The sequence below is a fragment of the Desmodus rotundus genome, chromosome 12 (assembly GCF_022682495.2).
Source record: "Desmodus rotundus isolate HL8 chromosome 12, HLdesRot8A.1, whole genome shotgun sequence".
Taxonomy (NCBI): domain Eukaryota; kingdom Metazoa; phylum Chordata; class Mammalia; order Chiroptera; family Phyllostomidae; genus Desmodus; species Desmodus rotundus.
Genome location: NC_071398.1, coordinates 78574295 through 78589239, shown reverse-complemented (window position 1 = coordinate 78589239; position 14945 = coordinate 78574295). Strand labels below are relative to the sequence as shown.

The window sequence follows — 14945 nt, the reverse complement described above, 5'->3', positions numbered from 1 at the left end:
AAAGAGTACAAGTGGCTAGTTTTGAAAGAAATCTGGCAATATTGTTATTCACCAACCCCCCCCACCCCCCCGCCAAAAGAAAAGAAGAAACTTCTTAACAAATTAGATGGGGCCTCCAAAGAAGTTAAAGTTGTTCTTTCTACTTCCTCTGCTCCCTTACAAATCTGAATGAGGCTATGGGGGCAGGCAGGCTTCTCTGCCTGTGTTCCCTGCCAGCAAACACTGGGGACAGTAACTGCTGCTGGCAACCACACAGCCCTTCCGTAGCGTGGGGGCCTCTTGGGTCTGGCTCTGGGGTCCTGAATCTCCTGAAGAGGGGCAAAAACGTGGAAGACCCAAAGAAGCAGATAATAAAGAATGGAGGGGAGAGGCCTGCTGTCTCTCCTCCTGATCTCCTAGGCCTTGGGAGGACAGGGTCACAGAAAACCCTTTGATGGTTCAAAATTTAACCTACCTTGCTTTTTTCCCGTAAACCATTAATCCAAGAGCCTCTGCAAAGGGGGCTAAATCAGGACTTCTCCTATCCTCAGGCAAAGAAGGTCCCAGGAACCACAGCTCCTTCCTGCCCTGGACCCTGGACACCCCATTCTACAGTGGTCACAGCACCCAGGTCTCTGATACCTCCCTCCTCACCCTGATTTGGCTATACCATTACTACGTTTCTCAGTGTGAGACACTTGAAATTTGGACATGTCTTGAACACGGGTATCCTGGCACTCACTTTTCTTCTCTGACTTTCCTGTTAACTGTCAAAAAAAAAAAAAAAAAAGAAAGAAAGGCAAAGGGCAGAGAGAGGATTCATTCCTTCAGGTGTCAGACCGGAGAAGAGCACCCGGAAGGGTCTTTGCGCAAACACCATGGGGGCGCGTGTGAGCCGTCTCTTAGTGGGACTGGGCTAAGTCCAGGCAAAAGCCATCTGCCCACACCAGCTTCCAGGCTGACTTCTGAGAGGCACCCACCTGCTTCCGGGGCCAATGGGGCAGAGTTATTGATTTTATTGTTACGACTTAATTCCGAAGCTCGAAGCTACAGAGTCAGGCATCCCCAGCCCCTGACCTAAGCACATCTTCTACTCAGCCAGCAGCCAGGCATCTCAAACAACCGCCCCAAATAGCCCCACCCCTTTGATAAACGTTAGGCTGACAAATTATCCAGAAATTTTGCTGTTTTGGGTTTCCGAGTGTGACCATTTTTTTTTTTAATTGGTTTGCAAACCGAACTTAGGTTTGCAAAATCACCTCCTTTCTTTCTGCTGGACCTTAATGCTTGTTGGGACCCAGGGAAGCCCTTGACGTGTGGGGACTACAGAAGAGAGGGAGAGACCAATCAGTACTCTTCTACTTCCTCCTGCCGGTTTCTTGGCACGTGTTATGGGTACTGTGCCAGAAAGGTGGGGCAAGAGAGGGTCTGAGGTTCAGAGGGACACACCTGAGAAGACTTTGGCCACTGTGTCTCAGGGAATTAACCCATCAGATCCCAGGGGACAGCTAAGTGTAGCGTGCAGAGCAGGGAATCTTGAATCTGATGGATGGGTCATTGGGATCAGGAAGTTCCTGGCTCCAGGTATGAGTTGGTGGCCTTTTAAATCTCATAATTAACCCGCAGGGATAAAGGGACAATGGTAGGTACTGGAGGAAGGGGACCCTGAACGAATTAGGATATCAAGGTTTAAAAATCCCAGAGCCATCTTCCTGTCCATACCTCCTTAGTAAGAAACGACACCAGAAGACAACATCATCTACTTTGGTGTCAGAGGAACCTGAGTCTGAACACCAGTCCTGCACTTACCTCATTTGACAAGGTTAGCTATTTAACTTCTCTAAACTGCGTCTTTAATATAACGATTATAGTATGTCAAACACATAGGGTTGGGAAGATTCAGAATGTATATGAACAGTTTAGCATCACTTGTCGCACAAATAGTTAAGTGTTGTTGGCCATAATTGTGATTCCCTATTTGCACGCGTGCACACACACACACACACAGTCCCCTAATTAAAAATGGGAGCTGAAAGCAGGGGGCTGGTAGAGAAGCTACAAACTGCTCTGCCCCTTCCTGGGGTGCAGGGGTTACTCGAAGATCTCTGCTTCTGGGGGAATACCCATTTATAGGGATTTATAGGGTAAGGCCCCAAGACTAGGGAAGGAGGAAACTCACCAGACCTGGGAGATGTCCCAAAGATGGGGAACTTGTCCCTGCCCTCAGCTGGTGACTTCGATATGGGAAAAAGTCTTGCTTCAGGTAGTGCCTCTAAGAATCCAGTCCAGCACCTTGATGGGGGTGCCTCTCTTTTGGTCCTTTTATGGGAAGGGCTCATGATCCAGAAGTTTGCATAGGAGACAGGGGGGACTCATTCCAGTCCAGACCAGCTGCCACTTAAACCCCTCCAGCACTTCCCTCCCCGCCCTACTTCAAACACCTTCGACAGTGCTGTGCTCCCGGGCCTTTAACCCCTTGGGTGCCATCGCTGGTCTGGAGGCTTCCTGGGTTCCCCATGCCCAGCATTCCCTGGACAAAGGGCGTTTTGGGTTTCAGACTCATGTGGAAACAGGTAGAGGGAGCCGAGCTGGGGTCACGCTGAGGGGAGAGTATGTGGGAACCTGATATCCTAGGGAACCTTCACCCTCCCTCCAGTTGGGACAGGGTGAAGATGAGGGGGGAAAGGGGACATCTCAGGGAAAGATCCACAGCTGGACACTTAACTGCAAGGTTCTGATGGGGTCAGGGAGGCCCTTTGCCTTCTTTCAAATTTGTCTTCAAAACTGCTTGTCAGTCAGTCCCTTTAAGAGGCAGGTTACAGCGGGGGGGTAGAGGAGGAAAGATTGTATTTTCTGTGATGAAATACATACAGGGAGGAGCTTGAACAGGGGCAGCTACATCTGAGGAGGGCCCTCCCTCCTGCCCACAAGTCCATGGTGACCAGGCAGCTCAGCATACACACGGCTCCCACTCCCTTCCCGCTTCCGCCCTGTGGTGGATACCAGGCACCGGATATCTGGCCCATTCCCCACCCATTCCTTGATAACAGCTTGGGGAGACTGACTCACCCTCACTTCTTCCCTAGGGCAGAGGAAAGCTGGGCAGACATTGGACTTCCTGAGGTAAAGAGGAGTCCTCCTCCTGCCGGCCCCCCTGGAGTGGGAAGGCCTTGCGTGGCTCTGCCAGCTCCCTAGTTATGGGGCCTTGGAGAAGTGACCTGTTCGCCTGGTGTCCTCGTCTTGTCTGTAAAATGGGCATTCAGTGAGGCACACGCACAGGGTGATGTGCAGGCACCGGGCCTGTGCTGGTGGCTCAGTACATAAGCTAGCTGCCACTGGCCGTGTGCCTTGGACAAGCCACTCCACTCTGTCTGTGCCTTTCCTGACCCACTAAATGAGAGGGTTCGCTCTAAAACTCTTACTCTGGGGTGAAAGGAGGGCAGTGCTGCCAGATGTGAAAACCGTGCACCTTTTCTGCCTAGCTAGGCCCCAAATCACATGATGGGTGACAGGGGGAGCTTCTCACTTCAAGGGAACAGGGGAAACACCTGCCTCACTTTACTGGCATGGGGGTTCCTCAGAAATCCTCTCAGTAAACCAGCTCGTGATTGCTCAGACACAGCCTCTGGGAGGAGCGTGATTTACCTGAGGCCAGTGAGTGGTGGACAGGGGTGGGGACGCCCAGCTCTGCCGCCGTCTGTGGTCAGTGCCGTTTCCACCACCCTGAGCCGATGCATTACTCCAGTTTCTTGGAAATTCTTACACCTGTTTCCCATTGATTCTTCAGGTAGAGCCCCAAGGCCTAGTATGTGAAGGAGGTGAAGACCTGGGCACCTGGTTCCTCCTGGTACCAGGGCTGGGTTTGTGGGTGAGCAGGTGCCAGCTGAAAGTGTGGTCGATGTGGGAGAAATTGACGGCTGGTTTCCCAGGTGGGATCTGGAATGTGTTGGCAGCTGGGTTACTCTCGGTATTGCCTGTTAGGGAGGAGCCCCTCCGTTTGGGTATCCAACCTCCAGGAAGGACATGGGGCCAGGGCTTACTTTCCTTCTCCCTTGCAGATCTGCAGGCAATCTGGAGATCAGAGTTCCCTCCTTCCTAGGGTGGTTTCCATGAGAGCAAAGGACTGCTGTCTGCCACTCCTGCTCCCGTTCCATTACCTCAAGAAGTTACCAGAGTTCAATCATAAAGCCAACTCTTCCAGCTAAGTCCGTCTATAGATTTTAGAGGCTCTTAACATTCTCCAAGCCCACTACTTAGGGGAAGCTCAAATTCCATCCCGACCAGTGGAAGCGGATCTCTTCAGAGAGGAAGTATCTGGTTCTGGCTGCTTTTCAAGGTGCCTGTGACACTAGCTGCCTTCACAATGCTTCTGTTGTTACCTGTCCGGCCTCCCCCCACCCCCTCCCCAGTCTCCTCCATTCTAACAAGGGCCAGGACAACAAATGCTGAGTTCTGCAAGGGAAGGGAAGGATTGCCGCAGCTTTTGGGAAAGGAGCACCTCTGGGTTGGACTGAGGAAGAAAACTCTTCCATCACCTTCTGGTTATAGAGTTTATCCTGTCCTCTAAAGCAGAACACCTCCTCCTACAGGTTAGCTCACTCTGTTTCAGTGGAGGCCACACAGAAGGGAAAGCGTGCTCCCTCCTCCAAAGATTAATACTTCATAGCCTGAGAGAGCAAGAGGATACATATCAAACTAGCTCCCTTTTCCGTCCCTACACTTCGCAACCCCAAGCTTCTGACCCATTGCTTTCTCCCCCATTCTCCCGAGCAAGTTCCAGGTCTCCACTAGAAACACAGAGCAAATACACCCTCCTTGCACTCTCACCTGGCCGGTCCGGGGGTGTCCCAGCCGCAGCCCGTGAAGGAGGGATGTGAGCTGGTGGAGAGATACTCCATTTGGAGTCTCCCGTTGTCTCCATGTCCTTTTCATCCTTCCTGGGGCCCAGAGGCTCCACTGCTGGGCAAAGGAAAGGTTAAACCGGTTGGGCAGCAACCTCCCTTCCTCATCCCCAACAGAATCTAAACTGGGAAACTCGGTAGCAGGAACAAAGCGGGTGTTTGTTGGGCTTCTCCCCTGCCTGGGAGGCTGTTCTCGGACCACGGCATTCCTGGGTTGGCCAGAGTCAGCTCAGAGTGCCTTCTCCCCTCTGCTGCTGCAGCAGAAACCACTGCCTTCCCATAGACCATGCTTAGGGGACAACTCAGGGCATCCAGGTGCTTCTGCCTGGCCAGAGCTCAAAGCAGAGGCATTAAAAATATATTCAGCCCTGGCGGATGTGGCTCAGTGGATTGAGCACCAACCTGCAAACTGAAAGGTTGCTGGCTTGATTCCTGGTCAGGGAACATGTCTGGGTTGTGGCCAGGTTCCCAGTTGGCGGTTTGCGAGATTGGTATTTTTCTCCCTCCCTTGCCCTTTCTCTAAAAATAAATAAAATCTTTTAAAAAATAAATTCAAGAACCTATGCACCCCAATGTTCATAGCTGCACAATTTACAATAGCCAAGTGCTGGAAGCAACCTAAGTGCCCATCAGCAAATGAGTGGATCAAAAAACTATGGTACATTTACACAATGGAATTCTACGCAGCAGACAGAAAGGAGCTTATACCCTTTGCAACAGCATGGATGGAACTGGACAGCATTATGCTAAGTGAAATAAGCCAGGCGGTGATACCATCTCACTTTAACTGGAACATAATCAACAAAAGAAAAAAGCAAACAAAATATAACCAGAGAGACGTTGAAATTAAGAACAATCTAACAATAGCCAGAGGGGAGTGGGGAGGGGATAGTGGGGAGAGGGGTCTATAGGAGCTACTATAAAGGACACAAGGACAAAATCAAGGGGGAGGGTAGAGGTGGGGGAGGGAGGTGGGATTGGCTTGGGTGGGGTGGAAGGGTGGGGAGAAAATGCAGACAATTGTAACTGAATAAAAATTTTTAAAAATTTAAAAAAATAAATTCAGGGTTAGGGCATAGTCCCTGTATGCCAAGGTTGCAGGTTCGATCCTTGGTCAGGGCACATACAAAAAAACAACCAATAAATGTATAAATAAGTGGAACAAAGAATCGACGTTTCTCTCTAAAACCAATTAAAGTCAAGCTTAACAGGAGTACAATCAGGTGTAAGAGATAGCTTCTCAAGTCAGTAAATAAATCAGACCAGAATCTCCCCAGCAAGAGAACAGCTTCCCCATCCTACCTCCTTGAGGTGAAGAGCTAACAGTCAAGAAAGGTTTAGGACTTTTAGGGTAGTATGTGGTGACCGGTGAGAATAGAGAGGGAACTAGAAATGAAAGCAAAGGTGCTCAGAAAGGGACAGACATCTCCATGGGAACAGGACCCACAACCCTCACCACCCAGGAGCCTCGGCTCTTGAGCCTGATGACCTGCGTTTACCCAGCTGTTGAGAAAAGGGACGAAGTCAGTGTGGCATTTGTTTTATTAGAAAACCCGTTTGGTAAGCACTTCCCTAACCCAGAGACTGGGTAACCTCCAGGAGTCCCACAGCCTTCATTTTATCTTCTATCCTCTTCAGGGAGGGGAGAGCAGGAGATGGGGGTGGTGTCATGCAGTCTCTGAATGCACCCTTCTGCACCCCTGAGGGTTCACACCACCAGCAGTAATGCCACGGGCTGCCTCAGTGGCACATTGGAGGGCCCTCTCGGCTCAAGGCATTCTTGTTTGTATGGCTTCGAGGGAACCAAGGAGGCTCTCAATGACTCCTAGGCCTAGTCCGTCACTCTGGTGAGAGCAGGGCAGGATCCAGGAGAAGGTGGCCCAGGGCTCAGGGAGGCAACTGCATCTCAGATACCCTTTGGAGTCTGGAAAGCACCTGGATTTCTTGGGAAGGGAGGGCCATGAAAACCCCACTCAGTTCTTCTTGGTTTTGGGAGTGTCGTATTTCCTCTTGCTGGAATACCACAGCAGCAGGGGCACCCCAATGGAGGGGAGGGTCATGACCCCAAAGGCTGCCCAGTCCAGCTGTAGAAGACAACAAAGGCCTTGCTTAGAAACTTAGAGTAGGGCACAGAAGAGGACCAGGGGGGAGGGCTCCAATGAGAAAGGCGGTAGCCCACCTCAGTATCTGGCAAAAACCTTGACAGGAAGGTTCCTCTCTGACCGCGCCTGAGAGAGAATGCCTCTCTGAAGACAAACCTATCTTTCAAACTCTGAGACCAAAGCCTCACCTGACCCAACCCAGACTGGAAGAGAAGCTTTTCTCTCCCAGACAATACCTGAGGGAGAGGGCCAGGTCTTGCCCTGACAGTCAGGCCTCCTGTGATCTAACCCCAATTTTGCCTCCAGCCCCTCTTCCCATCCCCCCACCCCCGTCTACCCCCCAGGCTCATTACAGAACTTACCACTCCTGGATTCACCATGCTTTTTCTCACTCTGAGCTGCTCCCTCTTCCTACAATGTCCATCCTTCCTAGTCTCCTCTTTGATTTGTTAAACATCACCTCCTCCAGAAAGCCCTCCCTGACCTGTAGAGACCAGGTTCGATGTTCCTGCTGCATGCTCCTCCAGCACGTTGTGTATGATCTCTGTCACAGCACTTTTCCCCACTGACTTGTTCTGAGTCACCTGGCAGCCCCTAAGATCTTTAATGGAAGGGACTGTGTCTTGGTCACCATTCTTTCTCAAAGCAAAGTACCAAACTGAGCACATAATTAGGAACTTCATAATTACTGAATGAATGAATGAGTAAATGAATTTCCTCATTCAGTACTTTATATAAATCTTCAAAAATTCTCTCCTGGGCCAGACCACAGCAAAGTTCCTACTTCACCTTCCCAATGCTCCACAACTCTTGAATTCAAGCAGATATTTGTTTTAAATCTCCAAATAGACTGGGACTCCAAGATGGGGCTCTACTCAAAGCTGAGTAGAGGACAAAAGCAGTGTTTTGGTTCTGGCAACTGTGATCTCATTACCAAAAATCTCTAATCATAGTTAAATCAGGATATTTGATGGCTGTATCAGACACCAAAAAACAGGTATGGCAAGAACCAACCAATTAAACAAATCTTCTAATAAGGGTAAGAGGTCCCAGAACCAGAAGGGCACTCTCATCCCAGACAACACCGCACAGCTTACAAAGTGAGGTGAGAACCGCCTATCGAACTCCCGCTGAGCCAGGATTCCGCCCTGTCCAGGTGCGCTGGTAAAGCCGACCTGAAAAGCACAAAAGGAGGGCATCAAGACAAGTCCCACGCTTTCTCATCTGAGAAAGGGTAGTTCCGACCAACCCGGTTCTCAGCATTGTATTTTTAGAGCTTCGAGAAGAGGAAAAGCTTTTAAACTAAAGAGAACTGGATGAGTCTTACTGTGTTGTAAAGAGGAGGAAATTAGGAGCCGAGACTTGAGAAACACATGATGAACGTTTACTAAACAAGGCAGGCCAGGGGAGCAGCTCAAATTCAAACCAAATCCTTCCTAGTCTCAGACTCTGCGAAGAGCTGCTCACCACCACTGGCCCCTCTGCAGGGCCAAGTACATAATGGAACGACTTGCCCTTGGCAATCATTTCCTCATCCCTCCAGTGGAAATACTCTTCTAAGCTGAGTGCCATGAGGCTCAAATGAAATGAGGAGGGTTCTGGAAAGTAGAGCCCTACCCAGATGTACATTACTAGAGGGGCTGAGTCTGGTCCACATTCCTTTGCGTTGGAGAGGAGGCCAAGACTTTGGAGCACACTGCAAACAACTCTGTCCTAAAGTGGCAGCCGAGCCTTCACTTTTGTGTGTTTTAACCCATCGAATACTCTGCAGAACCACAGAGTACTGAAGTTGGTTCCTTTTTTTTTCCAATTACAGTTCACATTCAATATTACTAGTTTCAGGTGTACAGCATAGTGGTTAGACAGTCGTGTACTTTACACTTTACCGTGTTTCTCCTGATGTTTCCAGTACCCACCTGGCACCACACCTAGTTATATTCCCTATAACTAGGGAAGAGTTATACTTTACATCCCCGTGACTTTTTTTTTTTAAGAGGGGAAGGGAGGAAGAGAAACATCAATGTGTGGTTGCCTCTCTCGTGCCCCCTACTGGGGATGTGGCCTGCAACCCAGGCATGTGCCCTGACTGGGAATGGAACTGGCGACCCTTTGGTTCGCAGGCCGGTGCTCCATCCACTGATCCACACCAGCCAGGGCCCCATGACTATTTCTGAAGTTGGTTCTGAAAGCAGAAGTGACACAAGATGTGGAAATGTAACTAGGATTATAAAAATATGGTTCCACATGGTTTATAAAAAAATAAAATTCAGAAACTGCACTGAATGTTAGAGAATGTCGGATTTCTTTTAGTTCTCTGGTTGACTCTGCTCAAAGTCCCTTCCTGCCCTGACTGCTGTGTCTCAGTGGGTTTGGAGTCGTCCCCCGAACCAAAGGCCAGCAGCTTATTCCTGGTCATATGCCTGGGTTGTGGGCCAGGTTCCCCAGCTAGGGGAGTAAGAGAGGCAACTGATCAATCTTTTTCTCACATCGGTGTTTCTCTCCCTCTTTTCCTCCTTCCCTTCCCCTCTCTGTAAAAATAAGTAAAATCTTTAAAAAACAAGTCCCTTTCCTACCGTGTACTAAGTAGCCTATGGCCCATCTGCACGGCTGTCAGGCCTTTATGAATTCATGACCTAAGCTTTTAGAGGGCTGGGACAGTCTTAATGTTGGTATTCCCTAGAGTCTAGCGTATTGCAGGGGCTCGATAAATGTCTGTTGACCTTCACATCAGTCAAAGGTTGTTTACTGCTGTGTTTCTATTACACGTGGGAAACAGAAATCTAAGACGAAGTCCTGGCTTCAAGGAGTTTACATTAAACTGGGAGGTGAGGGTGGGGAAAAGAACTACACATGAGAGAGAGAACTACTAAAGACAGTAAATAATTACATGTTCAAGTGGCATACAACGTAAGAGCTACAGAAGTTTAGTTGCATGAGCTGAATGTTTACTGAAAGAATGCGTAGGAAAGAGCAATGTGAACTGTAAAGCAGAAGACATGATCAAGGACTTGGAGCTCGAAGCTAGGTCTTGAGAAGGCTTCAGATAACGGAGCAGAATACTTCAGACAGAGAACAACGGCCAGGTGGAACGAAGAGCGCTGAGAGGAGCAGGCAGTACGGGAAGGAGCCTGCCGACCTGGGGCAGAGGGTCACCTTGGGTTGAGTGGAAGAGAAAGCTGGAGAGGCAGAGGACAGCTGGACTACTGGAAGGCATGCAATGAGAGGCGGAAATGTTGGCCTGGACTCATTGAGGAGGAGGGTTCGAAGCAAAGGAAAGACACAGAAACAGTGAAGATAGGAAATAATCTGACAACACAGGAGATGAATTGGAAGGGCAAGGACAGCCATAAACTGGGCAGTAAATGACACATTCCAGATTACAAGCTAAGCAAAAGGAAGGAAGGGGAAGGGAATGCTACAGTATTCCCTTCCCATCCATTTCAACTGCTTTATTTTGGAACGTTACAATTTGAAACACACTTCCTAAGGACAATATCCCAAGTTTCTGGTCCTTCTTATGTTTCTCAGAATTTAGTGGCTGCTTTGAAAATTTTCTGCAAGAATTTTCAAAGGCAGATCTGAGCGCACGCTGCAGCTAAGCATCTGGGCAACTCACCACCACGGGCCCATCCTCCTGGGCCAGGTAAGTAACAGTGGCTGAGGTGAAGTTGAAATAACCAGCCTTGAGAGGGCGCAGGACAACGGTGTGGGAGACGTTGCTAGCACTGGCCCAAGAGTTAAGGAAGGGAAAAAAATGAAGCTAAAGTTGTAACTACCTTTCAACTTGTAAACTCAATGCACCATTCACACACACAAAGTTGCCAACACATGTGGCGATTTCATACTTGCAATGCTCCGTAAGAATGATAAACACACACGTTTTTCTAAGCCTAAAGTGTGTGATATAACATGATGCCTTTTTGGCCAAGCTTTAGGTCCATAATGTACTCAGTATCAAGGTTTTTGAAGTAAACTTTCAAACCAGTATATGTTATGGATGAAAAATTAGTCACTTAATTAAGCTCACAGAAAATCTTTGACTGTAACTGAAGGAAATTCTTGAAAGTACAAAATAAAAATAAACAAAAAACCACAAAGAGAACACTTACCCTCATCAGAAAATCTAAACATACTTTAAATCACGAGGGAAAAAAGTCTAATTCAAAACACTCAGGAAATAACTGGCGGGCCAGAATAAGAGACCAGCTGACTAAAGAGAGACTTAAAAGGTCACCAGGCCCTCCACATTGGCATCCAGCTGAATTCCTTTTAAAAGCACCTTACTCATCTTTGCCACAGCACAAACATCTATTTGCCATGTATAATGTGCACTTTCTGGCCCAAATTTTTGAGGGAAGAATATGGGTGCACATTATACATGGGTTGATGTCTGAAATGCCTTATATTTGTTCTTGTGTTTTCTAATTATTTGTTACAGAAAATCTCTTGTACCATAATATGTTCAAAAAAAATGCTAAAATTCCTTTATAATACTAAAAACCAAGTATCTAAATATACATAAATAAATAATTGTATTGAAAAGTTAAAACAAGTTTTTTTTTCCTGAAAGTTTGGGCCAAAGACATGGGTGCTCACTATACATAGCAAAACACGGTACATGTCTATATCTTCCCAACAGAGTATGTTTTAGGGCCTTCTAACCTGTCCAGAGCCTCAGGTCTCCTCTAAATCACACTCCCGCAACTGTCACCAGCACCTCTTGCCCCATGTCATCCAAAGAGAGACAGAAAAACGGCCACGCACACCTGGACTGTTCGAAGTGACCCTGCTGCTCTGCTGGCACTGTTCCCTCCCCCACTCCAGTCTCCATCACCCAGTGTCAGGAGGATACGGGGCGATCCGGTCCCACTTGACATTGAGCATTCCGGAGACAATGCCAAAGTCCTCCGGAGGGAAGGAATCATCAGAGAGTTCCACATCTAACGCAGCACTGGAAGACAGAGGCAATGGGAAGGTTACGACGTCATGGATACGAAAATGAAAGCAACCAGCAACCCCATCCACCTGCCTGTCCTAGAAATTCAGAACTACAGAGACAGACATGAGTCACACAGATAGTAAATTAGGTTTCTTGCACTGAAGAATCCAGGTCAAGGACTAGATTCTACGCCTTAAAGCACCAAAATACTCAAGTATTTGGGAAGAAATGGGCCCCAACCCATTCTTGCCTGAATTTCTCCATGTGTGTGTTGGGGGTAGGGGAAGAGGAGCAAGACACATATGGAAAATCCAATTCAGGGCAACAAAAATGTGTATAGGCTAATGAAACAAAGGCAGCTGCAACTTTAAACCCGAGGTAACAAAGGATCATACATTTTACGCCTTCTCATCTTCCTCTCCCTGTTTCACAATTCTTGCTTCTTTCCCACCCTAAAACTCTCCCAACTCAAAAACGTGGAAGGCGGTTTTTTGAACTTAGGTAAGAATGTCCTCCTCTTCCAAAATCAAGTCCAGCCGAATGTTCATTCACCTATGATATGTCACGGGAGGTCTCCTGAAGATAAACCACTACCAGTCCCTGTTCTCAGCTGGGAAACCGAAGAAGCCTGAGGAGTACCCAGCCTGCAGCCCCAGAGCCTCCCACCTGGAGCCAACATTGTAGATGTTGTACTGCAAAGTCAGGTCTCTCCCTTCCACGGCATATCTGTTCAGCAGTGATTTGGAGGCCAAAAGCCTGGCTCCTTCCTCTGCTTGAGTGACGGCAAAGAGAACCACCACAAATGCCAGCAGCCTCATCTGTGAAGAAAGAAGCAAAGTGAGCATTCAGCCCAAACGTGTAAAATCAAAATCTCCCTGATAGTCCTCCATGACAAAGTCTATCGAAGCTCCTCGTTCTTATCAAAGCAACAGGCCCTTGCACAGAGCAGTCTGTAAGCTACTGGACTATCTGCTAGACTCTATGACCCTGCAATCCCTCGGAAAATCGATCTAAGCACCAGCACACCGCTACTCTCTTTCTACCAGGGCCCCGGGGCACTCCCCAACTGGTAGGGTCTTCTGAGATGACACCACGTGGCTAAAATAGGGCTCTGCTTGTGGTGCCCCATTTCTGCCCATTTCAGACCTGCAGCAGCCTCCAGCTTTGCCTTACACAGGAGTCTCCCTCGGCTGCTGCCTTCTGGAACGTGGCCCTCACCCCCACCCCCCACCCCCACTGAGACCCCACCGCGCGCTCGCGGGGTCCTCCCCTACGCACCTGCATCCCACCCTCCATCCTTCCCCCCGGGTCCCATTCTCTCCATCCCCACATCCCTTTCTGGGTCCCTCCCGGGGCTCAGTCCGTTCTGCCCTCTGCCCCCTCTCGCCAAAATTACACGTCGGCCCTCCGCTCGCCCTCTCCCCCGCCCCTGTCGGAGCTACCCTCAGCCGCTGGCTGACGTGCGGAGATGAGACTATCCCCTCTCCTGCTCGCACTCCTGAATCCACTGGACTCACCGTGAACATCCCAAAAGCCTTTCTCCCGTGGGGCGGCCGGGGGCGGGGGGGAGCGTAAAACAAAACCGGAAGAGAGCGTCAGCATCCAAAAGACCGGAAATAAGCTCTGGCCAGAAACCTTAGTGCTCCGCCCGATGCCTTCTGGGAGTTGTAGTTCTTGGGACAAGCCCCACCTTTCCCTTTGTAGTGCTCGCAGGCCTCGGAGGTGCGAGGCACCTAAGACCAGCTTGTCTGTTTGTGCGTCCTCCAACGCTGTCATTATTCTGCCCTCTTCAGTGTGTTTTCAAGCTGTCTCGCCCTTACCGTTTGCGACCAGCGCCTCACCAGGTGCTTTGCGGAACTGACACACCAAGAGATTTTGATCGAGTATCTAGATTGTAGAGTGTACTGTCGATCTAGGAATTTGAAAAAAGCTATTTCTCTCAGGGTTACCATCATTCTTTCTGTTTCCAGGCAAGACACTTAGTCATCCCCTACATCCAGTAAGGCACCAAGCCCTTTGAGGTGCCAAAATAGTTAATCCTTTCTTCTCCATTCCCACTATAACGACTTTAGTTCATACTCATAACTGTATGCAGTAGTCTCCCTATCTGAGATCTTTCCCTGCACTTTTCAGACAAACTTCCCCAAACAGCATTTTGAACAACAGACTCCAGGTGCAAATGTTGGACTGTGTATTTAGGAAGTCATGAATTCAAGTTCCAGTTCTGTCACTTGCTGATTAGGTAACCTTGAGGCAAGCGTTACTTGTATAAAGCCTTGGTTCCCAAATATTTAAAATGAGATAATTATAATACTCTCAAAATGTTGGAGGATCACATAAGATAATGTGTGTAAAACCCTCAGCATATTGTCTGGCACATGTATGTGCTCAATAAATGGTAACTCTCAATACTACTCTTTCTATATCTCCATTGTAGCTTTTCTTCATTCAGCCTGCATTTATTGAGCACCTAATTTGTGCTTGGCACTGCCCTCAGCACTGAGGATTTAGTGATGAGCAGGACAGATAAGGTTTCTACTTTCTGGGGGCTTACAGTCTTATACTTATGACTTGTATTTGTTTTTGGATCTTCCTCCATTCCCACCTCCCAGACTAGAGCTCCCTGAGGACAGGTTGTCTGTTTTCCTTTTTTAAGATTTTATTTATATATTTTTTAAAATTTTATTTGTTTATTTTTAGAGAGAGGGGAAGGGAGGGAGAGAAACATCAGTGTATGGTTGCCTCTTGCAAGTTCCTCACTGGGGACCTGGCCCACAACCCAGGCATGTCGAACCGGCAACACTTTGGTTCACAGGCTGGCACTCAATCCTCTGAGCCACACCAGCCAGGATCTATTTATATATTTTTAGAGAGGGGAAAGGAGACAGAAAGAGAGGGAGCGAAACATCAATGTGTGGTTGCCTCTTGTGTGCCCCACACTGGGGACCTGGCCTGCAACCCAGGCATGTGCCCCAACTGGGAATCGAACCAGAGACCCTCTGGTTCACAGGCTGACACGCAATC

At 48.6% G+C, this 14945-nt stretch overlaps 2 protein-coding genes across 5 annotated transcripts in view; both read right to left on the bottom strand.

Moving 5' to 3' along the window:
* Positions 1-2402, bottom strand: part of ARHGEF2 (Rho/Rac guanine nucleotide exchange factor 2) — a 50759-nt gene extending 48357 nt beyond the window's left edge. The window contains exon 1 of one of the 4 annotated variants that reach the window (XM_053914570.2): positions 2159-2402. Coding sequence is in view for 2 of the 4 variants with exons in the window: in XM_045204614.3 (XP_045060549.2) it covers positions 650-652 (3 nt within the window). In the remaining 2 variants the exon portion in view is untranslated. Of the gene's footprint in view, positions 1-649; positions 721-2158 lie in introns of those variants that run through there. The other 3 variants (XM_053914571.2, XM_045204614.3, XM_053914569.2) reach the window with 3 other exon arrangements.
* A 4002-nt stretch (positions 2403-6404) lies between these two features.
* SSR2 (signal sequence receptor subunit 2) lies at positions 6405-13567 on the bottom strand. Its single transcript, XM_024574094.3, has 6 exons — positions 13439-13567; positions 12588-12739; positions 11835-11933; positions 10599-10707; positions 8080-8157; positions 6405-6964 (listed from the first exon to the last, which is right to left on the bottom strand). Exons 1-6 carry the CDS (start codon positions 13445-13447, stop codon positions 6854-6856), a joined length of 558 nt encoding a protein of 185 aa, XP_024429862.3. The 5' UTR covers positions 13448-13567; the 3' UTR covers positions 6405-6853.
* Positions 13568-14945: the final 1378 nt, after the last annotated feature.